At 39.7% G+C, this 26,671-nt stretch overlaps 3 protein-coding genes across 5 annotated transcripts in view; 1 reads left to right on the top strand and 2 right to left on the bottom strand.

Moving 5' to 3' along the window:
• The window catches only part of dnah5 (dynein, axonemal, heavy chain 5), an 88,470-nt gene extending 86,843 nt beyond the window's left edge, over positions 1–1,627 (bottom strand). The window contains exons 1-5 of the mRNA XM_085291103.1: positions 1,514–1,627; positions 1,255–1,362; positions 951–1,073; positions 627–842; positions 231–257 (exon numbers count right to left, since the gene is read on the bottom strand). Of these exons, the coding sequence (XP_085147229.1) occupies positions 231–257; positions 627–842; positions 951–1,073; positions 1,255–1,356 (468 nt within the window). The 5' untranslated portion in view covers positions 1,357–1,362; positions 1,514–1,627. The remainder of the gene's footprint in view (positions 1–230; positions 258–626; positions 843–950; positions 1,074–1,254; positions 1,363–1,513) is intronic.
• Positions 1,380–12,681, bottom strand: LOC146563793 (dynein axonemal heavy chain 5-like). The gene is made up of 9 exons (XM_085291113.1): positions 12,565–12,681; positions 4,770–4,904; positions 4,537–4,621; positions 4,131–4,309; positions 2,442–2,660; positions 2,142–2,279; positions 1,796–1,972; positions 1,514–1,627; positions 1,380–1,394 (listed from the first exon to the last, which is right to left on the bottom strand). Exons 1-9 carry the CDS (start codon positions 12,652–12,654, stop codon positions 1,380–1,382), a joined length of 1,152 nt encoding a protein of 383 aa, XP_085147239.1. The 5' UTR covers positions 12,655–12,681.
• A 9,758-nt stretch (positions 12,682–22,439) lies between these two features.
• Positions 22,440–26,671, top strand: part of triob (trio Rho guanine nucleotide exchange factor b) — a 110,900-nt gene continuing 106,668 nt past the window's right edge. For 2 of the 3 annotated variants that reach the window (XM_085291093.1, XM_085291091.1), the window contains exon 1: positions 22,440–22,740. In XM_085291093.1, coding sequence (XP_085147219.1) covers positions 22,671–22,740 — 70 coding nt within the window. In that variant the 5' untranslated portion in view covers positions 22,440–22,670. The remainder of the gene's footprint in view (positions 22,741–26,671) is intronic. The other variant, XM_085291097.1, reaches the window with a different exon arrangement.

Raw genomic sequence — 26,671 nt, 5'->3', positions numbered from 1 at the left:
TAGTATTAACAAATGGTCATCGCAGGGCTGAGTTTAGAAAGTATTACTATGGCTCTAATAATGAAAAAAAAAAAGAGAGAAAGTAAGGAGTTGGTTTTAATCTCCATGCAATTAGTAGCTATTTTGTTATTAAGGCATATGTATGGCAAAACATTGCACAACAATATTCCACCACTGCATGCTGTCTGCAAGAAAAATGCTAGAAGTTGAAAACTGCAGTGAGACGTTACCTCCCATTTTCCCTGCATTTCTGCAGTCTGTGTAGCCCAAGAAGCAAGAACACAAACACATGGTTCACATCAACAGACTCTCAAAGTATTATGTACTAAAACCTTAAGCATCACAGTTTGATGATGTAAAAAAATGAATTGTTTGCGCAACAGGAAACCACAGAAAAAAATCAGCAGCCTGCCACTGGCATTGTAAGTGTGCAGCCTGAAATTCTGTTCGACAATACAGAGAAACTTTCCATTTACCATAATGACAACACACTCAACATCTGAAGATGCCAGGAGAAATACAGACACGGCTCCCTGACAGTGACATTTAATCAGTTAATGCAATGCCTCCCTGCACATGTCTTATTAACAGGATTTGACCACAGTCTGATATCACAGTATACTCACTTGAAACCTGGTGGCCATCGTCTCCAGCCCTTCTATCTTCGAGTCCTTTAGAACGGAGTAGGTGGAAATGGTGGCGAACATTTCGAGGATCTTGTTCAGTCTTCGCTGGAATGTGTCAAACTTTCCAAAGATGTACATCTCGCTGAAGTCAAACTGTCTTTCTGAAGGAGTCTGCTCCAGCTTCTCCTTGGTTCTGTGGAAACATCGCTGGTATTCCTGGGAAACACATTATGATACAAAACCACATTTTGACTGATAAAAAACTGACAGAGGTGCATTTTGCTACAAAACACATTTTGTTTTCCTTTAAAAATGATCCATTACCTGGTTTAGGCGAATGGCAGCTTTGATTTTCTCAATAATGACTTGCTGAGGTTGGTCCCATATTGAGTTTGTGCCATTATCAGTGATATAGGCCTTACAAGCTGTGATCATCTGGTTTGTCACCTGGAGATGAGGATAAAAAAATGGAAACTATGAATCATATAAATCATCATATAAATTTGTACTTTTTTGTTGTCTTAATGTAAAAGTGTCCTAAAAATGCTTCAGTATCAATCATTTATAAAAAAAAAAATGTAGGATCCCATTGTTCATCATAACAAAAGTCTGTTGATCTGCACAATACCTTTACAAAAAGTGATGTAATCTTTTCAGATGTGTTGTAGTAGCGGGAAATACTGTGAATCATCCTGATGGCATTGATCAGACCTGGGATTGCATCCACCATTGATACCTTGGAGGAAACAGAAATTATTGCTTGTATTTCTTTGTACATCCAAATATAACACACATCCAGCACATTTGTACTGTCTTCACCATGAATGCAGTTGATTTGGTTTATTTTTTAAAATGCACCAGAGTGTGATAAAATATTCTTTTCTCACAGGGTCACTGTTGTAGAGCGGGTCGCAAAACTTCTCCAAGCTGTAGAGATACTTGACGTTGTCTTTGGCCTCATTAACTCCATCTGTGATCCTTGCATCCAGTTCCCGCCATGACTAGACCATTACAGACCGTTACTTAATTAAGGTGTGCACCGTTTTCAAAAAAACCAAACATAATCTCACAATAAACCACTGAAATAAAAGAGAGAGAAGCAATATCCAAGAACGAGAGCATGTGGTACAGCCACTTAAAATCAGCAGTATATGACAGTCACATCTGACCTTTATGAGCTTAGATTTAGCCAGCAAGACCACACCCAGAGCAACTTTGACATCAGGGCTCTTCAGCTGGTCCAGAAGGTAGTTGAAGCGAGTCATCCGTTTCTTCCAGTGCTCCAGCTCGGCCCGAGGGCCAAGATCATCAGCCTCCTTTCTAAGCTGGTCACTCTCAGCTAAAACCTGCAGAATAGAGGCATTCGATATCACTGCTGAAACTTCAGGCCTGCAGTTTATCCTTCATCTGATACAAGCACATTCAAATAAAATGGCAGAAACCTTGGAATAAATGAATGAGAATACTTTTTCTGTATCAAGTTTGAGGAGAAACACGATGAGAGTCTCTTCTCACCTGTTCTATTTGTTTGATCCAGACTTTCATGCAGGCCTCTATCTTCTCTATGGTCTCTGTGCTGCTGGCAGCTGCCACGTAGTCCGACGGGCCCTTCAGTACCTTCAAGTCAAAGGTGTCGCACTCTTTCAAGGTAACCTGAAAGCAAAGTTGTGCTGTGTTGCTTTATTTGCTACTATAATGCAAGTGTATGTAATGTTTAAACTGTGTTTATTTATCTATGTTAATCTAACCTACTATGTATTTAATTTAGTTTTTGGTAATATGGTGCTTTTATTAGTGACATTGTCTGTCCCCTACCTTTTCCTGAAGGCTCTCCTGTGCTCCAACCAACACAGACACAAAGCTTTCCAATGAAGATATGAAGTCCTGTTTGACGACCAGGGTCTGAGGACTTGTCCCGTCTCCCCAGCCGTGGTTCATCTTCCTCAGTGTGGGAATGAAGATCTCAGAAAGCAGCTGCTCCACACTTTTTAAAAGACCACCTTCCGTTGTATCCAACATATTGAAATTCACATCCTAGAAAATAGTAAAAAAAGATAATAAAAATCTTAGCATTCATATATTAAACATGCCTCAAAAGAGACCGTCCTAGCTTACTAGCTGGCAAAGAAAACCTTTTGGCTTTTGGCAGAAGTCTCCCTGGGTTACTGTAGTGTAGACACTATAATAGACCAACTATGCATGTGTCCTTCAAGTGAGTCTGGGAAGCTATTAAAAATCTGCTGTAATACTTTGAAAAAGCATTAAAAAAGTTACTATACTGCTAGCAAAAAGGACATAATGTTTTCCAATCATAGCTATAATATTACATTTGTTAGATTAGATTTCATTAGTTTGTGTGGTTGTACTGTATCACATCTGATAAGAGAGAACCAGCACATATGTGACTAAATTAAAAATATACGACTCCCTTTTAAATGATTGTCAGATGTTATTGTGGTTTTCTAAGGGTTTAATCACGGAACCATCCATGGGTCCCAAAGGCCTACTTATAATTTTTTGAACCAAGTGTTGTAAACTTCATGATATAAATTCCAATAATATTTATAAATCGGCTATAACTTTAACATAACCGTTTGGGTCATGCTGACGGACTGGTTTTCAAATGAATTAAAAAATATGATTATTAAACATTGTTAATAATAATCATTAATCATTTATTACTGTACTATACTACTTTAACCCTTCAAAGGTGTGGCACAGTCATCTAGAGAATACAATGTATCCACTAACCCCGTGGCTGCTAGTTAACTGACTTGATTTTAATTAACTAGCAACTCACCAGTCCTCATGAACAATTTGCCAGCAACACATAATTGTGAATCTTTGGTGAACAGCTTCTCTCAGCCATGAGCTGGACACCTCCCTTTTAATAATAACTCCTCTAACTTCATCCACCCAAATGTCAAGTAACACCCGAACACCTGATGTGCCCTTGAATTTTTTTGAAGCGACTAATTAGGAAATTTAGCAAGAGAAGTGCACACAAGTGCTCTCTCTCATTCTCATTACATGAATACACAGACACACACATACACACAGAATCCTGTTTTCCTCTGTCTCCAGCCGAGGGTGTTTTGTAGCAAACAGGACCTGTTATCAGTGGTGGTGATTAACTTTGCTGCAGATAGCAGGTGTTCAGTAGGAATCAATAGCCAGAACCAGCTGTGCTATCACAGCGCCATTACTGAGCTCCCCCAGTGCCTCACTACCTCTGGGTGTAAGAAGCTTTTTTTAGTTAATTGGATATCATGCATGATAAGAACAAGTAAAATAAAAAAAATCGGAACATTTGTCTCGTGACACTCAGTGCCTATCATTAATTACGTTTCACTTCCCGTAGTGCTCACAACCACAACACAGTCATGGTTAAATTTGTGTTTCTCCACTTGCATGGTTTTAATTGACTTTAAATCCTTTAAATCCCTCCTCTTTCGCAAAGAAATGAATAACTTAGAAATCCCAAAACAATACAAACTGACTCACTCTGTGTATGTTCTCAGAGGTGACTGCCTTTGAAGTATTGGCTCTGGTGAAGAAGACACACACTCCGGTCAGTGCCACATCCCTCCCATCTGTTACAAACACTTTGGACTTCTTGCTGTGACCAGGCTGCTGGGCAACAGACTGGGCGGGCATAGAGGCTGTAGCTGCTGGTGCTGGTGCTGCTCGCATAAAGGATTGGAAACAACAAAAGGTGTCATGGTAACCAACTTTGACTTCCTATTCTGATTTTAATATTGTGGCATTTACTTGAGAATGGATTACTTTTATGATCTCTATTAGTGACAGAGACAGTTTCATATGAGATAGACGTAGAGCTTCTGTACTGCAAAGTTACACAATATAACTTACACACACTTTTTTAAAAGACTCTAGAGTTTCATGGTACCTGCTACAGTTGGTTCAGTGTCCTGATAGTAGAACATTAGGTGTGGAAGACCGTCAGCCATGAAAAATTGCTCCATGCGGTCAATCTGACAAAGATGAAAACAAAACCTCAGCACTGTTCAGTCCCATTGTAGATGCACCACATTTTTTTGCTTGCTTGTTTCTGTCTTTTAAGGCCTGTAAAGTTGTCCAATAAAACAATATAATCTGTTTGAACATTTATGTGCAAAGTACCTGATTCCCCTCCAATATGGCATCTTCCACATCTGCTTTCTCCAGCCCCAAGCATGAAGCCACAATACTGAGGATATAGTCATGTCTTCCATCCAGCTGAGCCCGCTTGGCTTCACGCTCCTCTTTCAACTTTTGCTTAAAAAAGTTCCAAAATTTTCAATTACTAAATACCAAGTTCAATTCAATAAAAAAAATGTAACCTGTGTAATTTTTCAAAGATTTTGAATGGACAGTTCAGTCATCACATGACCATCTTTCAACTGACTGAAGCTTAGGCATTGTTTACAGGACCCAAAGAACACAACAATTTTTAAAGAAAGTTGGATACATTTCAGTTAACTGTGAATAATGCTGTTCTGCAACATCCTAATCTGATGTTACTAAACACTTGAGCTTCATATATAAAAGATTCACTGCCACCCTTTTACTTGAGACTCTGCTGCTTGCGTGCAGTGGCTTGTGTTTAGGTCTGGGGAGCAAAATCAGCCACAATGGGTTGCCAGGTCGTGCTGCTTAGTAACACAGGAACAAGGTCAGCCAACAAACAGATTACATGAAACCTGGTGCTGTATGAAGCCGTTGCAGTAGGGTGTATCTAAAATCACTCATTTGCCTTTCATCTGTATAGAAACTGTTTTTTAACCAAACAGGAGACAATAGGAATATTTGTTCCTGGCTTGAAATATTTTTACATTGAAAAGCCCACTTCTAGCATCCTATTGTGAACAGCTATACCAAAATTACTCTTGAGAGCTTCTGCTTTTATACAGCAGTCTGTTTAGACAATGTGAAACAGTTGGATTAAACTTTAACACTGAGTATCGCATAATAAGTGATGTATTTTCTTTGTCTTGCCTCTCTTTTCCTTGTGTGCACATTCATGTGGTTGCCTTGTAGTAAACAGTGATTTTTAACTATATGCTGTCTTATTCTCAAATAACAGTTTCAAGAATACTGTAAATGTCTGCAGTGCTCAATGGTGTAAAGAAACCAATTGGCAACCCCGATGAGACTTTAGAGGTTGAGAACTGAGACTTAAATTAAAACAATGTGGAAAAAAATCAAATCCAAAAGACTGAATTGATATCAAGCAACAGCATTGAAAACAGGGATGAGGAATGTGGCTCTCAACGGTAGAGCTAAAGAAGGGATTAAAATGATTGAATACCAAAAAGGTGAAAGGGAAGAATATAAATTATATGATAGAGGAGTAAAGGAAAGAGAAGAAAAAATGGGATGAGGTGAAAAAAAGTTTTAGAGAAAAGAAATAGATTGAGGAAAGAATTTGTGTGTAACGGAGGACATAAATGCTTGGACATAAACAAAGGACAACTCTATATATACCAAAAATCATAGTGGTCAAGCTATGTTGTCTGTTAGGGCTAAGGGGAGTTGGACATATGAAGCCCAAGACTGTAGTGTAAAAAGAAAAAAAAGACTAAAAGAACTAAAATGCTGTCTAACTACAGCAGCTGCAAAATCTGCATAATTATTCACTTCACAGAAATCCTGGTAGAAATGTTAACAATTAGGATTTTCTTCCAAATCTTTCACTGGCACATTGCTTGCATTTCCTTGCTTAAAAGGTCACTTCAAAAGATAACAGTGTTTTTAGAAAGCACAACAAAACTCTGCACAGTTCAGATGGTTAACCCATGAGCACTTTTTGAATTATAGTATACAAGGCAAAAAACTGAGTTTGGGCAATTATAATGGGTTTTATAGTCAATATCTGCAGTGACCAGCACAATTACGTGAATTTTATTAACATATCAAAGTTTTTTTTAAGACTACCACTCGTTTTTTGTCCTCCACTTGTTCATTTTACTTATATTTTCTAAGGGCACAAAATAGCCAAAGTGAATGTGAAGTTATGTGAAGACACAACAGTGGCAAATCCCTTGAGTTAGGTATCTTTTTGGATGTTTTGATTATTCATAGGTCAGTGTTAAGTGGCTTTACATTCAAACACAATTAGCATTTCTTTGAAAATGGACGGGTACAAAGACTGCACTGAATGTAAATGAAAAAAACCTCAATCCAAAGAAAAACCTTTAAAGACCTTCAGAAAGCCTGGAGAACTACTAAACTCTAGATCCTTGAAAATCCTTGAAAAATGCAAGAATGTCTTGCTCCTTGGAAGCAAACTGGGTGGCTTAAGACAGTATGGACACTTATTATTAATGCAGTGTATGGCTATCCTGTCGTAAAGAATATATCACAAACAAAAGAACGAGCTATCGATCAGTGTTAATCAAGCGCACTCAGTCTTGATTCAAAAATATTAATTATATTTTCAATATGATCTTTTCTTGCTAGAAAAAATAAATGTAACACCCATCTGTTTAAAGCATTACAGAAACTCTCTGGACACACACACACACACACACACACATAAACACACACTAACATCATGGACTGACTGTAAAAAAAAAAAAGGATACCAAGCCAACCGTTGCCAGGCGACCAGCCATTTCACACACCTTCTCTCTGCCCTTATTTCAAATTGGATGAACAGCCAAGTCTCAGTCTTCAGGGTAGACACAAACAATACAGGCACATTGCAGTGTGGCGCAGGTTATTCAAACAAGCAGACTAAGTCACCAGTGAATGCAATACGCAAACACAAAAAATACACTAGTCAACAAAAGCCGGCAAAACACAAAAACACAAATCCACATTTAGTTATTCCCATGACACAGACACAGAAGCCAGCGCTGAAAGACCCAAATAATAACAGATACAATGCTAATAGCTTTCAGAAGCAAACAAAGCCCCATCCTGAGATAAGCTATGGCGAGACAGAGAATCCCTATAATAAATAAACTGTGGCTTTTGGAATTAAAGAGAAAACACAAATGTGCATGGGGACAGTTTGGCATCTGATAAATTTCATCAATTTTAATCCAAATCAGCCAGGGAATAGAAAACAGCAGACACACGCTGTCAAAGTCAACTCAGTCCCTGTAGATAAAGCTTTGCCATTAGTTTTGCTCATTTCAAAGTCTAAAACGTTAGAGCCAATGGCTCGTGAAAATTATGTGAGAGCGAAAACCCTACAATAAAAACTATTCTCTTACCTGAATGACTTTGGAAACAATTTGTCTCCAGAGCTGTTTTCTATACACCTGCGACATGACAACTCCTCGTCTCTTCAAGCCAACCCGTGTATACCTTCTCTAAAACCTGCTATCACGTTCTCATCAGTATGTACACAGGGGAGACATATACTCTCACCCTCGAAGGCTTAGCACTATCAAGTTGTCAGTGGTGAGCGCTCAGCTAGCAGAGTTTGGGCTATACTTTTGTTGTGTACATGTATAATGTCCACTGCCATCAGAAGTGTATGACTTTCCACAGCTAGGTGATGTCAGGGTAGACACGATCCCTTAAGAACAGTAAAACGCCTGCTTTATTCTGACATTCTAGTTCAAGCAATATGTCAAAAATGTTAAGAGGCACTCGACTTAAAAGCACAGGCAATTTGAGAGCTTTATGAGATGGGGCTTCATACCCTCGCTTTTAGGCTGAAATCCCCATAGACGGAGTGATGCTCAGAAAGGAAAAACTCACAGCTCTGTCTGCACATGTGTAGTGTACGCTAATGAACTACCATAAAGGAATGCAAACACAGATACACAAGTGTCAAACACTGAGGTAATCGCTGGCTCACAGGATTAGCAGCACACCAGAACAAAGCTGTCAGCATTCACTATAATGTAACAGTGCAAATAAGTGCTTGGCAGTGAATTCTGTGTTAAGCTCATGGACATTCTCACCAAATCGCATAGATGAATTAAAGATTCTGAGCTCCAGATGAAATTTTGACAAAAAGTAGCAGTATAGATTACAGGGACAACTAATTCAGTGGATTTTAAAAGGTAAGTTTTTTTTTTTTTTTACAGCAACAGTCACAAAAAGTCTTCAGTTTCCGTCCAGTTTGCCGCAGCAAACCTTTCTGCTTGCTTGGATGCAATTTTTGTACTAATTTCAAAAACAGATCAGCTTTGTTTGTCCAAATTTTATATATGTTTTATTTGTATAATCAGCTACCTAACACCCAATCATGTTAAAAGTTAAAAATAAATAAATAAAAATATGTGATGTGGCATTATGATTTTGATCATTTCCACTTAGTGAACGCATTTTTTTTTTGTCTGTATATCTGCAGTGTCGTGTTAACGGCTTCTTTGGATGCTAACACGGGTGTTAAAATTGGGATTTATCATTGCAACATCATGACATTTTAAATAAATGTAATCTTGTGTCCAGCAGTTTGTGTTGTGTTTTTTCTGACACAGAATTACTTCTACACTTGTTTTATCATTTTATGACACATTTGCCAAACTTATTTTAGGCTTTCTGCCATATAAAACCAGGCCTTCCTGAACAGAAACCCACTAAAATGCCTTTAAAATTGCTTTCACAACTGCATGGTTTTGTGTCACTTAAGCTTTCCACCACATACACGCTCCAAACACATCAGCTGTTTACTAAATGCCGACACATTAATGATGAATTGCATTTGGCCAAAGTTGATAGTCAAGAAGCTCAAGTCATCTGTAACTTCAGAACTCTTGGGTCACCTTACCTTGTTTTGATAGTCTGGCTTGAAATGCAGCATAGTTGCTGTCGGCCTTTCACGCTGACACTTCTTTTCAAGTCATTCCACCCTCTTACTTGTCTGCTTTTTTCATGACATCAGAGAGTTAAAGCTTCCAACAAAGAAGACAAGACAGCGAACAAGTGGCTGCGCTACACTATGTGAGCAATCAGCCTTCCTGTTTGTCATGTGACAAAGGTTGCTGCCCTGAAATTATCAGACTGTTTCTCCTAAAAGGGTACTGCTAACTAGATAATGCGGTGTTGGATGACCTCCTGTCAGCAGGGTAATTATCAAGGTCCAACTCTCACCTTACAAGTCTGTTACAACAATAGGATGAAAGATGGAGGGTGGTGGGTGGGGGGTGGAATGAAAAGGTTGCATAATACATCATTAGAGGGAGATAGTATCAGCTACAACCTTTTAAAAAAAATACAGAAACAAAAGTGAGTAAAAAATAAATGTTGCATCATTGTAGTACAAATGGCTCTATTAGAGAATGTGTTACGCTCCTCTTAAAGGAAAAAATGTGGCAAGTCATTCGATATAGCCAGTAGTGTAATTTAACAGGCAATGGCACCTTGCTTTGAAAGCAAGTGCTACAAAACACTAGAAATTAAATTAACATGGAAATTCAGTTTAAGCAAGAGTAAAACTTGATGCTTATAGGAAAGGAAGCCGATGCAAGGTCATCACCTGGATCAGCACTTTAACAGTATAGGATTGAACTCAATACCATGTCCGCTGTGTGAAGCAGTAAGCGTAACATGATTATCATTAAGTTGCCTAACAGATTTATTGGTTGACTCATTGTGCCTGATATGTGGCAGTGTGATGCTTAAAAAAAATCTGCTATTCAATCAGTTGTTATGTTAGCAGATCCCTTGAACTCCATTGTCTAAGTCTGCTTGGAGCGGCACTGATCAGGCAGTTATGAGGTGAGCAGGAATCCCCATGCTAGAGAGATTTCTTTTTAAAACATTTTCTTGTTCTTGCTTCTGAAATGTGAGATTGTGCTGCTTCTTTCCATGTCACTGCAAACTTAAATAGCTTTTGTGACATTTTACAATTCACTGAATAATCAGGAAAAACAATAGATTAGAACCTAATGAGATTAAGCATGCACTACCCCTGGGGTAATCCTAATTATTTACCTAGAGAGCACATATGCATGTGCACAAGTGCATACACAACCCCACCGTCGCCACCAATTAATATTCAGTATCGTTGCTTTTTACAGTCGCATCTTGCCGATGACAGGCACATCCCTCTCCATGAGGATTTGACTGTGAGTCAGATAGTGAAGAAATGGTTGCAAAGCTTTGCATTACAGAGTCGGTCGGTCATCAATTTTTCACTATTCCATGGCTGATTTTCTGTGTGGAACTGCCTGGTTGTGAGTGGCTATGAAACATGAGAGTGACTGTAAATTATAAATGAGGAGGTGGTGAGATCTGAAGACACAGACAGACAAGAGTTCACAGTTTTTCACAGCGACTGCTCACACTGACAGAAGCACAGACAGCTTAAGCAAATGTTTAAGAAAGATGTGGCTCATAAATGTCATGCCTAATATACTTTATTCTCCTTTCGTGGACCATGGTGTCTTCTTGCATTTGGTTCGCTGGGTCCAATGCCGAAAACTGACTCTAATGAACTGACATTGCTTCATCTGGCCTGTGTTTTCGCACAATGCAGGAATGCCTCAGCCAATTCTATTTCATTACGGTCAGTATCGTAGAAAAATAAGCAAGAAACTGGAGTATTTTGCATGAAGGCAGTGGGTCTGACACACAGACAGAGTGCAGGGGGCTTTAGTCTTATTGCTCATGTCTATTGCATACTAATTAAACATGTACTTGGTTTAAAGTGCCATATTTAGTGCATAGCTATTTAACATTTCTAAAATGTGTGAAAGGCTGTGCTTTGACTAAAGGCAGAGAACCAATTAACATGGAAAGGGGTTGTGTAGATTAAAGTTTAAAAGTTTATAAAACTAACTAATAAAATGAACTATTATAACTTCCATCCTGGCCTAATCTGACTTTCTTAGCACCTACAAGCAAAAGGAGATTTTTAAAAGTAATGTGTCACAGACCCCACAAAGACCAGTCACTGTAATAATGACAGAGTTCCACATGAATGACAGAAGCTGGATACTCACTGCTCATTTCAAGTTTACTGTTCAGCTGTCTTTGGGCAACATCATCCAGCCTCCTGCAGCAAAGCCAATAAGACAGCAACACCCCGCCATCTGGTGGGCTGGGGCTGACAATACAATCAACCACACATTACAGTAGGTTGTGCCACAGCTATCTTTGCCTGCTGTTAGGCCAGAGAATCTAATAGTGTAGTGAGTCTCCGAGCAATTTTCCGAAGGGCTTAGAGAGCTCCTGAGGTGAAAATGAAGTGCAAATTAATCCCATCATTGTCTTTTTTTCTCCCCTCTCTCACAAGAGAACGACATTTCTGGTGTTACACTCTTGCAGCTCATTATCTTGCTGGGTTAGCTACATCTTCCTGTGCTCAATTACTGCAGTATTATATCAACGCTCACTTTTCAATTAATTACAGAATAAAATTGAAAAATAATCATATATTGAAAATATGGTAATGAAATCCCATTAGATAATCTCTTGCACTGACAGATTTCCCTTTAGGGCAAAGTTAAAGTGTTGCTGGGTACTGAAATGAAATTTAAAAATCTCTTTGATTCGTGACAATATCGGATATTTTGCAATATATAGCAACTACACAAGATGTAAAATAAATAAAATGCATATCTGCATATGCATAATACAAAACAAAACAGGTTACCAAAAGTGGAAAGGAAAAATTGGTGTCCTGATTCTAGGATACAAGCTGCATGAAGGCAAAATCGTCTTACTTACCGGAGTAAGAATCCAGAGATAGTGAAGACATAATTTACAAAACAAAAAGTCTAAAGAATCAACAACATATATTTTATAGTTTAAAAAAAATAAACTATTGTTTTTGTATAATTTACCTGTTTATAATACAATTAATTGTGCAACACGCAAACCAAAAAATAAACCCACACATATAAATAACAATGGTGGCTTTAAGAAACACAGAACATTAAGGGCAACTAGTAGACTTAGCTCACAGAACTATAAATAAATACAAAAGAAAAAGTGTTGTAGACACTTTTGAGAGCATTTGGGATCAAACCTGCATTTCCTTGAGTGACTCCACAGCCACGGAAGACTGGGTGGGTCTGTTCCTGTAGCTCACTTTAGCGATCCTGGCGCTGAAGGACATGGCTCCAGCATTCCTTCACGGACAGGCCTCCTCAGTAACTGCGTTTTATATCAAAAGCTTCATTTGGACCAAAGCAAAGGCGTTTTACTCCATTATGTTTTGGTGTATCATTTCTAGTGATTTAGTTGACGCTCTCACTTTCCAGGAAGGCCCCTCGTGTTGTTACTGGTTTCCAAGGTAACGAGGTATTTGTAAAAGGGGGCAAAGGGAGAGAGGGCTGGTCTTTAAAAAAATGTGGGCCACTTATTGGCTATTTTGTTGCAGGTGTTTCACATTACAGCCAGCAGTGGATCAAAGGGGCCATGGAATTATCTAGTGGACTTCCTGTCACGGGGTAACCACGCAGATATAAACATGCATTACATGAGCCAAAGTAGAGGGCCACCTACAAACTGATAGGAACTGCCTCCTCTGGTATTAACATAAAACTGTTTGGAAATCTGCAGTTACTGAGTCAGCAGTGTGGGACACTTTTACGCACAAAACATTGAAGATTTAAAAGCAGATTTTAAAATGAAAGAGAAAATCTTCTCATGTATAATGCTGTGTTATTGCTGATAAGCAGGTTGATCTGAAGTGCCCCTCTTATAAATTCAGCAGGCTGATTCATGCATTCCAGTGATTGAGAAGCAGTTGTCCAATGCATGGGCTGCTGTGCGTTTGGATCTCAGGTCATTTTTTTTATGTAGCATTACCACCTGCTGTTCAATCCAGTGAACAGCAACGTGAGGTTGAAAACTCTCCCTCTTTCACTAATAAGCATTATGCGTTCACTGGCCTATGTGCTTTTAATTTTTTTAATGACATGATCGAAAATCATTCCCAGTCTGACCATGTAGTCTTCAGACTATGGCAAACCAACACAACAATACAGATGATTTAAGATGCCAGATTTAAATAGTTTCCTCCATTCAACACTACTTACCCAACTGTGCCACTTAACATCGGTATTTAATATGGAATAATTACAAAATGCAACAGCAGAAAATCTGATCAGTTTAAACAAACAATTACTAAATATTTCCATACAGTAGGTTCCTAAGAAAATGTCTGTTTTGATGACTGTTTTTTTTTTCCTTCCTTCCAGCGTGTTGCCCCTCTTTTATCCACATTTGCAAATCTCTGAAGAGGAGGGGAGACAGTCCTCTTTCATTTACTGAGATCAACAGCAGGCTTTTTGGAGTTTAAGAGTAAGTTGTTCTACAGTTTCATGGGCTCCTGAAAAATGAAAGTACTGAGCCATAGCACAATCCACTGCTGTGCAATGATATGCTTTAACTTTGCGATGCTCAAAGCCTTTAAAATCAAGTTAAAACTGAAAGTTGTCTTCCAATTTACTCACAGCATAAATACTTCAGCGTGGGTTTGAGCTGTCTTTCGAGGAAGCATCATGCCAAAAACAAAAGAAATCAGTTTAGACTTGAGGAAAAGAATTGCTTATGCTCACAAAGCAGGAGTTGGATGTACAAAGTTATCACAGGATTTCCAAATGTCAAGAACTGGAGTGGGAAGTATCATCAAGAAATTTAAAGAGGGCCCCACAGTACAGAACAAGCCTGGCAGAGGCAAGAAGTAAAAGATTTCCAAGACTCCGTGAAGAAAACTAATGAGAAATATGTCTAAGCAGGGCTCTAGAGTGCGACCAATTTGGTCGCAAATGCGACCAAATTTTTCAGTGGTGCGACTAAAAATAAATATTTGGTCGCACAGGTGCGACCAACTGTTCCGGTAACAAAAAAAAAATCTCTGTAACTCTCCGTGTGGTCAACAACAGACACACATTATGCCCCTATCGTGGACTAAACCAATCAGAGATAGTCAGGGGCGGGACCTCTCTGATTGGCCGTGGTCCAGTTGAAAGTGCAGGTGGAAGAGAGAGGTGAGTAGCTTGAATAAAGCGATATCAATTCATTAACGGATTCCACACAAAGACCTAAACACGGAGCGGACCCAACACATCAGAATCAGCTTCGTCTTTCTCGGCTTTCTCACCCGACGGCCTGAACACGGACACGCTGTCGGAGCTTAGCGATTCTTCGGGTCCGCGCTGTGTTTACGTCTTTTTGCGCTGATTCTGAGCTGCAGGTTTTGCCTCTCTCCAACCAAAATTCACCGAGCCTGCAGCAAAAGAAGCAGCAAACTGCGCTTCACATTTGATCAATGTCGTCATGAATTCCCTCTGACTTTTGCTGTTTTGCTTCCACCACGATAAAAATCACACTTCCTGCACAGCTCTCTCTCTCTCTGTACTTCAGGAACAGTTTCCCGTCTCAAATCTGTTTTCTGCATTATTCATTCGCTTATTACCCACCAGTCTACCGTTGTTTACAGCGCTTTTTCTTTTTTCACTTAAATGACCTCGGACAAGAAAGCCTAATTTCTGCTGTTCAATACTGAAGAAATTTAAATTTCTTAAAATTATGCAAAATTGCAGAATATTTTTAAGGTTATCTGCTATAAAAAGCCAGACCAGGAAAATCTCCTTCATGTTTTCCTGTGTTTTATTCTCAGTTACTTTCACACAAAGGCATCTGCTGTGATTTTCACAATTCTGATGAAGTCTCATGTGTATCAGTACTGATAAATGATGAGAATTATAATATTTCTGACTGTCTGAGGCTAAATTGAATCAAATCAGGACTTTGAGAACCGGAATTGAATGGATTATAGAAATCAGTGATGATACTCAGCCCTAGTGAGCAGCCTAGGCCTGAGAGAAGTGGATGTAGCTGTGGGTAATAAGAAAAGATGAAAAGAACTATTGATAACTTTTTTGTTAAGTTAAGGCCTGATCTGTCTGAAATTCATAGCCAGTGCTCTGACACGGTGCCATCAATATTTGAATGCTGAAAAAGCACAGTGTATCCAGAAAACACATTATATGCTGCAGTAAATGCAGTGCCCAAGTGTCCCCTCTCCCCACGGCCTTTCAGCAGCAGACAGCAGCAAACAGGTCGTCAGAGGAGGCCAAGATGATGATTAAGTTTTTAACATTTTCTACAATATTGACAAAGCACTTTAAGCACAAGTTTGTTAGTTAATAATTTAGAAATTAATATTGTCTGTATGGACTTCCCCCCCCAAAGAAAGTGCACATGTAAAACTGCGGTGTTAAGCGATGCGGTTGAAAAATTTGAGTGCGCCTAACTTTTGTGCCGGTACGCCTAAATTTTTAAAGTTAGGCGTACCGGTGCGCCCATGTCAAAAAGTTAGTCTAGAGCCCTGCTAAGGCGTCTAAATGTCTCTAATGAGAATAACTGCAAAGACACCAGTCAATGACTTAGTCACATCCGGAATTTTAGTCTCAGAGAAGAAAACCACTGCACAGGAATTGACTGTGAGATTGCAGACCAAGAAAATCTCCACTTCTGCAGACATCTTTAAGCCAGACTGGTGTGTGCTAAGGACAAACTGGAGAAAGAGTATGCATACTGGAATTCTGTCCTTTGGTCAGATGAGACCAAACTAGAGCTCTTTGGCTTATGATGCTGCATATGTTTGGTGAAAGAAGGGAGAGAACACCACCCCCACTGTAAAACACAGTGGTGGGAGTATTTACCTTACATATTAAGTGTCCTGAGGTGACTGTTGTTGTGATGTGATCCAGTATAAATAAAACTGAATTGAATTGTGGGGATGCTTCAGTGCACCAGGAACTGGAAATCTCATTAAAAGTGGAAGAAACCATGAAGAAAGAAGGACAGCTGGAAAGAAAACTTCAAGCAGTCATCAACAAAGCTCAGTCTGGGTCTTCCCTTTGTCTTCCAACACGAAAACGATTTAAAACATAATTCGATCCTGGTGAAGAACTTACCTCCAAAGCGACCAAAGTGAACGTTACTGACTAGTCTACACCAAGCCCTGGTTTTGATCCCATTAAAATGGGTGGGGTGAACTGAAAACCAAGGTCCATGTTGGAAGAACATCACATCTGGAAAAGCTTTAGAGATTTGCCAAAGAAGAATGGGCCAGCATTGCTCGGGACACGTGTGTGAGATAACGACACCAAAAAACTGCAGGCTTTTATCCAGAATGCACAATTTTCTATTAGCATCAGGAGAATTAATAATTTTGACTGTGGTAGTTTTTGTTTTTTTGTGAAATAATTTAGTTTCTTTGTTTCTTTCTTTATTTTATCCTCATTTGTAGATGATCAGACATGTGTTTGACACTAAACAGGCTCCAGTAAAATCTGATGCTCTGAATCCTTTTCATTCCTCTTTTGTTTAGTGAGACGTACTTTTGAGGTTGAAATAGAAACACTTTAATATCATGCCCCCTTTGCAGTGTCATCTGTACTTTTTCAGGATTTACTGCTAAGAACCAGTGTGTGTGTGTGTGTGTGTGTGTGTGTGTGCATGCGTGCCTGTATATTTGAGTGCCTGCCTCTTTTTACTGTCCCTCCAAAGTGTTGATTTGTCAACTTTCCTCACTTTTGTAACTGATCTTATGGATTTCCCACCCATTAAATCAATGACTGCTCTCTCCATTACTTCAAGGGATGTTGAGCCCCAGGCTGTCTTCCTTTTGTAGTTTCTTGTCCTGATAGCTTTTCTGCAATGTCTAACATGTTAAACCATCAAAGACTACAAGTAGAAATATATATATATGATTATAATCTGCTGTAAAGCATCTTCTGGTTCCCATCGCAGAATGATTTGGTGTATTTGCTCAGTACCCTAGTCAGGTCTTCGCTAGTATAAAATGTATACACGTCTGAATATTTAAATAATAAATGATGCACTGATGTGTCAAAGTGCTGTGAAGTAATCATTCATAATAGAACCATTCTTAATCATTTTCAGCAGAGGTGTGATGATTCTAATCATACATCTTTTACTTCCAGATGAAAATGTCATGATTTCTAAAGCCATCTATGATGCAGCATGAAATTTCTGACAGCATGTTAACCTGCAAGGTAAATGCAGTGCAATCAAAGATAAGATAAGATAAGATAACCTTTATTAGTCCCACATGTGGGAAATTTGTGGGAAAAAAGGGAGGGATGAACAGCTGCAGAAAGACAAGGTTTTCTTTCCACTTGATCAAAAACAAAGGTCAGCAGTTTCTTTCCTGTACTGTGCTTACGACTCTTATTTTGTAGTCTTTATTATCAAAACTGAAAGATACTGTAGCGGTGATGCATGGATGGTCATAAAAATATACTTGGTCTTATGCACTACAACTTTAATGTAACTGACACTGTTCACATCTCCAGTGTTTTAAGAACTTTAATCTCTCTATAATGCCAGACATGTTAAAACCAATCATCAATTGGGAGTGATCACTCCATGAAACAGGTTATTGTGTATCTTGTCATACCTGAGCCTTTTCTTTCCGTTTGCCTTCCTTAAGCATGGTTTCTTTGACAGCCATCCTTCCACTGAAAACATTTCTGATGAGGCTTCTGTGAACAGTAGATGGATCAACTTTGCTGGACACAAGATTGGATCATCCCTTGAGTTAGCTGCCTCGTTATGCTTGAGTAATTTATAGGCCAGTGTTAAGTAGTTCAACAAACAAACAAAACAATAAAGAAGAAACAACATCAAGCACAAAGAATGGATTTAAAAAGGAAGTCATTGTCCAAAGAAAACTTTGAAAACCATTCCTAATGCCCGGAAAACTATTTCTCAAAATCATTTTAAAAATCACATTAAATGACTGGCTTCTTGAAAGCAAAATATAACGAAAGACAAAGTGGGTGTTTCTCTGCAGTCCAGCTTTGTCCAGCTACCGGTAGGATTTCTAGATATCAGCCACTTCCTCTATCTGCCGGTGGTACATACCATGGAGGGGCCTGACCTTCCATGATGGCTCCTAATCTTGGTCTTCTTTCTTGAGTTTCTGCTACCTGAGATATTCACTGAGCGTGTCGTGGCCATCTTCCTGACGTACTCGTGAATGTTCGTTGTCTCATCCAGGACTGTGGTACTGTGTGTTGTACTCATATCCCCATCGAGAACCTGAACCTGGGACGCTTTGGTTTCAGAACTGAAGAAGCCTCTTGGATGAGAGGTGCAATGTCACTTTCTTTCCAAGCTCTTTGACCTGGATGACTGAGAACCTTGACAGACAACATACAGGAACTTGCACCAAGATGTAAGTGATCTGGATGAGTACCAAGACCAGCAAGTCTAGCATAGAAATTAGTGTAATCTTTGCTCCATTTCTGGCCTCCAGAGAAGGACTTACACTTGTAGATCAACTGTTTTATTGTAATGTGTGATATTTTTTAATGTCATTGTCTGTAGGCTCTCCAGTTGTGCACAAAAGGTGGAAGGATGTGCTTGTTGTTCTGCCTTTTCCGGTGTGTACGTGTGCTTGTGTGTGTGCCAAGTAACATACTCCAGGGATTCACTCTCCCACAGATTGACACTGGTCTGCAGTGTAAGCAGAGAGAAGAAATCAATAATATCAGTTATACTCTTGGTATAGGTCAATGTCCTAGACATGACCGCACAGTACAATATTTGTATTCCTTGAGTTTTGATAGATAGATAGATAGATAGATAGATAGATAGTAGGGGTGCAACGATACACAAAATTCACGGTTCGGTTCGGTTCGATACTTTGGTGTCACGGTTCGATATTTTTTCGATACAAAAAAAATGTTCATGCCTTTTTAATTTGTCATTTATTCAAATTATAAATATATATTTTAACTCAAAAGTACAGTTTTTAAATTTAACCCTAACCCTTGTGCGTGTTTTTTATTTTGACAGCGAATGCGCACCTGCGGACCACTTATGTGCAGCCCTGGTTATTTAGCTCGTCATATTGCAGCCACAGAAATTATTTTGTCCATGAAACCATAAAGCTGCACTTTCTTTTTGCCTTATAGTCTGATTTGTCATAACTTCTCCGTTTTGTGGTAAGCTTTTCTTTGGCTGTCACTTCTTCACCCTGACCTGTCTTATTTGGCTCAGCAGAACTAAAATATATATCTGTCTGTGAAGGTCATCGTAGTCAAATATATATCCTGCTGCTTTTACACACGCACTCACATAAGCTCAGCGATTCTCTGCGCGATCAACCTCTCACATGTTTAAGCTTGCTGCGGGAGATTTCACTTGTCATGTTTGCATAGTAAGCTACCAATTAATAAGACGATGTCAGAGGAATTGGTGCACAAATTATCATCACTCACAGATCAGTGCTGTCATTGCAAAGTGAAAGCAAAAAAGCAAGCGCAAATTCAAACGCGATTTCAATATGTCACATATTGACAGTGGCTCACTGATGCCAATGACATAATTACCCAGCTACATTTCTGAAAGAATGCAAAAGCATTGACATATATTTTTCCTTCCTACAATAGCCCGACGGGCAGGGCAGAGATAGATTTTGGTAGCCCGACTGAAAAGATCGCTAGCCCCGGGATGTCGGGCTAGCGATATTGCGAGCCCTGTATCTGATTGAGGAATCACTCATCTTTGGAAAAGAGAGCTTATTACAGAGAAATGGCTCTTTCCAAAATAAAAGCTATACTATCCGCTTCTTCTGGGCTATATTCTCAGCAGCATATTAAACATATAAGGAGAATCATGTGCTAACAGCTGTCTAAATGACTCGGCTAAAGTTAGTAGCATGCTTGCTTGTTTTTTTTCTGCTTCCACTTGTCTTTGCACTAGGATGATGTCGGCGTAAATGTGCAGTCATATTCGTTGTGTTCCCACTAGTGCTTTCAGGTTAATCTCGTTGAAATGACCTTAACGCCACAACACGGCAAATCTCCGTTAACGAGCTACCGCCGATCGCCCCGTGCATGGGGCTGGACGGCTAACACGTTAACAAGCTAACTGCGCTAACACACTAGTTCCCACCCATGTAATTGAGCATTGCATGGCACATCCAACATACTGTTTTACTTTAGTGCATGACTTGCTTACCTTCAGGGTCATACGTCACATGAAAACCAAAATAATTCCAAATCTGAATGAGGGTGCGGGAGGTCCATGTTGCAAGGAGAGCTTAACTTCTGTCTCGCTAGCTTGCCCTGCGCTCTTCCTTCTGACGATGCTGTCTGTGTTGAGCGCTCAGTGAATCTGCGTTTGACTACTCCGCCTAGGCTGCACTGTCGAGCCTAGGCGGAGTAGTCGAACGCAGATTCACTGAGCGCTCAACACAGACAGCATCGTCAGAAGGAAAGTTGATAAAATAAATTAAAAATTTTGTATTGTTCGATACATATGTGTACCGAACCGAAAGCACTGTATCGAACGGTTCAATATCGATACGAATATCGTTGCACCCCTAATAGATAGATAGATAGATAGATAGATTATACAAACTCTGTATCATTTAAAGTATTGCCATGTATAGTTGCACACGGCTCAATAAATTTCTGCACCTATTTTCTATCTTTCGAGGAAAATGTAAAGAAATGAGTGGTGGCTCAACACATTTGCACTGTACTGAATTTAACTATATAGTCTCTTAGCTTTCAGCTACTTGAACCATTTCTTAATTTGTTGACCTTATACTGTTTATTCTCAGCTGTTGTATTCAGTTAAACATTTATCAGTTATGGTTAATTTCACAACTTTCATCTCTCCCACCTTCTCCAACCATTCTCTGGCCTACTATCACAGATAACTTGCTAACATGGGTGGTTCTTCAGCTAATAGGCCACCTTGACCTTGCAGGCTATAAAAGTTACCCCAGATGACCTGCCTGATGTATAAGATTCTTGTTATCGACTTCAAGTCATTTGATGACACACTTACTACTAGTTAATTCACTACTTTGAGCTTCTATTCAATTTTAAATGTTTAGGAAGCCGTTTTTAATGCTATTACCTTCCATACCTTTTTATTTCTACTTAACTAGATTTTCTTTCCTTCCTTTCTTTTTATTTATATGTCCAAGTAGGTGACCTAATTGTTCTACTGAAAGTGTAAAAGCACCCCGTTTAGTTCCTGGACTCCTGGGTGAGAGTCACTGGCTTAGTCAATATGCTTACTTTTACAAACAGCGCCAACTGCTGGAGGTAATAAAGTCAATTTCTATTCACAAACATCTCCACCGTGCAGCGCTGCTGACCTCCCGAGGCAATATGTGACGACAACCCCTAGATGGCAGCAGCGTCCTGTTCCTCCAGGACTGAGCTGCAGCTGTCCTGTTGAACTGGGTTAGATTTGTGGGGCAAATGACCTCATGCCGTAGCATCCTCTTCATCACAGAGGAGATGAAGAGAGGATGATGATGTCATTCTCTGCCACGGTCGTTTTCACCCTGTTATAACTAAAAGCGTGGGTGGATTGGCATCACTGAGAGAAGACACGCGACACCTCGCAGCAGCTAAAAGCAAACCGGGAACTAAATGATGCAACACCAGAACTCAGTGACCCTCGTGGACATGTGAAATCGTGTTTTCCTTCGTAAGAATTTCGTTAGAAAGGCCTGGACTATATGAGAAAGTCAGATATGTGAATACAACTTCACTGTGCCGACATGGACATCTGTGCCTTTCCATATCACATCTGATGTCATATCTGAGCTTGAAGCAATTAAAGCATAAATTTCTATGGTATGACTCCCACGCAACCCGCATCAGCACCGCATTAAGTGACGCCTGGGACTGCTGATGTGCTGTGGCGCACACTAAATTTGGGTGGCGCACACTGCACCAAAACCCCCCGAAACGGAATCCCAGGATATCCCACCCCCACCCACCCCTCGAATCGGAATAGCCCTCGTTCCTCAGTCCTCCTATTCCCCTCCTCTTTTACCTCCGCCTTCTCTCATTATCACCCCCTTCCTCCTCCTCCTCCTCCCCGGCTGTCGGCCTCACGTCCCCAACTCGGGAGCGCCGCCGATCGGTCGCCAGGATTTTCCCTTCTCGGCCAAAATGGAGGAGAAGGTCTCTCGCTTAATGAAGAGAGCACCGACTATATGAGCGGATCTGCTTCAATGATCGGCATCAGGACCCGCTTTTGCTGATATAATAGTTCTTGCAGCAACCTAACACTTTGAGGATATCTATCGCTATTTCCGCACAAGCGAGCGCAGCCATGAGCGCAGGAGAGGGGCTAGATGAGGCTGGGAAGGACGCGGCAGACATAGCGGCGTTTTTCAAATCCGGTAAGTCAGAGAAGGGGCGAGTCTCCCTCTAGGAGACCCTGAGCTATCGGCGTGTTCACTGGTGGTCTGCCACATTGTTGCCAAATATGACAAAAAGCAGTGATGGGCGAGATGCAGAGTGCGCGTCGGACGTGCTGGAGAGATGCTCACAGTTTTGTAGTTATTTACCACATTGTAGTCAACCACTCAGTTGTCATGTCGCACCTTTTTTAATGACAACCACCAATCATACCTCCTGAAATATGGGATTTGATTATTATGCAGTGACCCCATTTTGGGTTGGACCAAGCAGCCTAGGCTACAACAAGGTGTGGATGTGATAGAACTAGACCGTGGTCTCCTCGGGCTGAAGGAGTGTTTTGATGCTATACACACACTATCCATCACAAACCCCACCAGATGTGACTCGATCCTTTTGTAAAATGTATTTTCCATGTCTTCAAATAGAGAGAAACACGGGAAGCCAGTAGATGGGGATCTTAGCGAACCTCTCTCATCATCTTATGCACTCATAGGCTAGGCCATAGATGCATGTATGGGCAATAGGTTGCACTCTACAGCGTAGAGCCTCCCTGATATGATGGCATCATCACAACAAACAAGGATTTGCCTGCCAGCCTTATCCCTCACCATGGAAATAATGTAAACACTATTTATAGGTCCTAGAGGGCTTTAAGCCTCCTTGATATCAGCCATGCATTAAGATTTAGGTGTCTGTGGCAAACATTTTTTTTAATCCGTTTTTGATCTGTCATTTCAGATAACTGGAGTGTCCTTACTCCAGTGATAATAATTCCTTATGTGTTCCACTCTATAGGAAGATCTGTTTTAATCTGTATCTTAAACAGACTTAACACATTCATGATTAAATGTTTTCTTTTTATCCTATTCAGTCTTTATAGCATACCTCTTTAATCGAATCTGACAATCATTAGGCTGACAGTCCAGTATTGGGAGCACCTCTGATACACAACAGCACAAGCAGCTGTCTCTCTCTCTCAGCTGTTTCTCTCTCTGACACCTGGTGCCTTGGGGTCTGCTGTCCACCACATCCACTTGTAGGAACACACACGCTCACACACACTTACACCACTTAAGTGAAAATTATTTGATAAAATGCAGCAGCCTTGCGCTTGCACGTGCGCACTTTTTAAACAGCCGATATAAACCCCATACCTTCTCCTGAATATTGCCTTCCCTGCCAGTCAGACAGTAAGGAATGTTGTCAAAATGGATTGTATTCAAATCCGTTGTTACGGTTGGTTGGATGCCTGCCAATGTATTTTCCTATAGCTGTGTTGTATCAGGCTGGAAAGTTGGCTCAGAGTGAAGTTGGGCTGCTTGGTTGTTTATATAGCAGCAAATGCAGTTCATACAGTATTCATGATGGAGACAGAAATAGGTTATGCCCTCAAGAAACTTTTACGAGAGCCTATTATGAAGAGAAAGTATGGAAAAAGAAGGTTCTGGGAAAACAACAAAATGCATTGTGAATACTGTCGGACAGTTCAAAGGTGAAAGTTACGCTTTTCTTTGCTTTTTGAGACTTTGAAAAATATGCCCAAAAGCACAAAATCATGTGCACTCAAATACATTAATAACCTGAAATCAATCTGACATTGAAAGTGATATATTTTTACCATTTAGCAGTTTCCTCCTTTCAACACTCTTATATTAATTTCTATGTACATCTCCTTAAAGCTGATTGATTCATTCATCAATTTCCCTGACCTTTCTTTTTATGTTCTATTTCTATACCTTTTTACTCTCAGCCCAATGCAAACATGTCAATTAATTAATTTGTTCCTGCATGCATAGCTTGAATCCATGCCAGCCCGTTCCATGTTGAAATATTGCCAAACAGCTGCCCATCCTAGTTGATTCTGAATACCTATTTTGGGAATTTGTGTGTGTGAGTGTGTGTCAGTGGGTGCACTGTGGTGCCCTAGTTAGTCAGTGAAGGAAAACAAAAGGTAGCAGATTCTTTTACTGAACCAACACTAAAGTGATCGATGGGCTACCTGAACAGCTTGGTCACTGACTAAGAGTCTGACTTAGAGAAAGACTAACGTCTTTACGATCTGGATAACTATTTAAGCTTGTACATTATGTATAAAGCTGGTGGACTATTTGGATTGAAAGTGATTTGAGTTTCATCAACACATTTACATCCACATCCAGCCCTGGTGTTTAATTCGCCTCACCTGAACGGATAATATTCTCACTGGTCCTCGAAAATACTCAGTGTTCATCTCCGCGTGATTATTTTCAGTGAGCAGATGGTGCTCCATCTCTGAGTCCCACACTGTTGCTGTGGATCACAGCTCAGCCGCTGAGTCACTCTCCGAGGTTTCTTGTGCCATGACTTAGACTCTAATCTCGAAAATGTTGCAACTGGTCAAAGATGAGACATATTCAGCTGCTCAGCTGTTCGAGCATCCGTCAAGATTTTCACCTAACTGCAGAGAAAACCTCATAAGGCATGGCAGTACAATAACACTCCTCATAGTTATATTTAGTTGTTCCCTATCCTTTATATAAATAGCACAATCAGTTGACTATCAGATCAAGAATATGTATTAATACTCCTTTGTTTCCAGTTTGAATTTTGGATTGGACCAATTATTTGAAGTAAGGCATCATGGTGCAACAGCTGATTACTCGAAAACGTAACTGTGAAAATATTAGGTCATTTGTGATCAAGGCAAGTTGCTCATAACTAAAGATTTCCCTAGATATAGAAGTCAGGAACTGTTCCATATCTTTATCTGTCTAAATGAGCATGAAAGTTGTATGGATGAGATCTTAGTTTTGAACATGTAACTAATGTAAATAAAGATAAAAAAGCCCAAGAAACATTAAATAAAAGAAAGCCATCATATTAATGTGAAAAAACCATGTCAGTCAAACTCAATAGACTGAAATCCTATAAAATATCAACCATTTCCTGTTTGAAAATGAGTGGGTGGAGCAAATGCTTATTCATTCCCTATTTAACTCATTATATGTCTGTTCTTGGTTATACAGTCTAATATATACATATACACTATATGTAAATAAATAGAGCTATGTAATACACAGTCCCTCATTGCAATAATATATGTGTAACTGTGCACTGATCTATAATAAGTTACCTACGCCTATCTAAATATATAGTTTTTTGTAATATATCATTATTAGGGCTGGGCCATATCATACCATTCACGGTAATACCGGTATAATGTTGGGCAACGATAAGAAAATGAAATATCGCGATAGAATATGGGTAAAATGCGCATGCGCAGTGCCTTTGTTTACATATGCACATGGCGGAAAAAGCATGGCGGCGATGGAGAATGAGAAGGGCGAAAGCGGATCGTTGAATGAAACGGATGAACCAGAATTGGTTTGTAAAAATGCTGCAACTTCAGTGGTGTGGAACTGGTTTAGCTTTCATCTGTCAGATACACAACAAATCACTATTTTTGCTAGAGCATGCTAGCGGGCCGTCGTTATCACCGTATTTTTTTTCAAAATACGGCACACTTAAAATTAATCCTTTGATTTTTCTGAAAATCAACAGTGCCCCTTAATGATTTTATGTGGTACACGGCGCTCGAAAATCTGTCAAATGTTTTAGTACGACTTTGCTAAGCTACGAAGCCGCACTGCTTGATGGATTGTCGGAGCATTACGGCTACCGTAGGCAGGAGCCTCGCGAAGTGATACATACTGTGCTTCAACATAATATTACCGTATTGTGTGTGTATAACCTCTTTTTAACTTGTGGATATTATACATGGTTATGCTGAGGATATGTCGGTCAATTTCCACTGGAAATGCCTTTTGGTTAAACTGTCAGCAAGGAATTTGCTTTTGCACTGTTAAATTTTTATATAACTTTAATGCACATCAAAAACAGCTGCTTGTTTAAGTAAAAATACATTGATAG

This window comes from Mchenga conophoros, linkage group LG11 (assembly GCF_057382185.1).
Source record: "Mchenga conophoros isolate Kocher_MC1m ecotype Shallow Benthic linkage group LG11, M_conophoros_male_GT1.1, whole genome shotgun sequence".
In the NCBI taxonomy this organism is placed as follows: domain Eukaryota; kingdom Metazoa; phylum Chordata; class Actinopteri; order Cichliformes; family Cichlidae; genus Mchenga; species Mchenga conophoros.
Note: the sequence above shows the minus strand (reverse complement) of the source record. Positions and strands in the feature narration are given on the sequence as shown.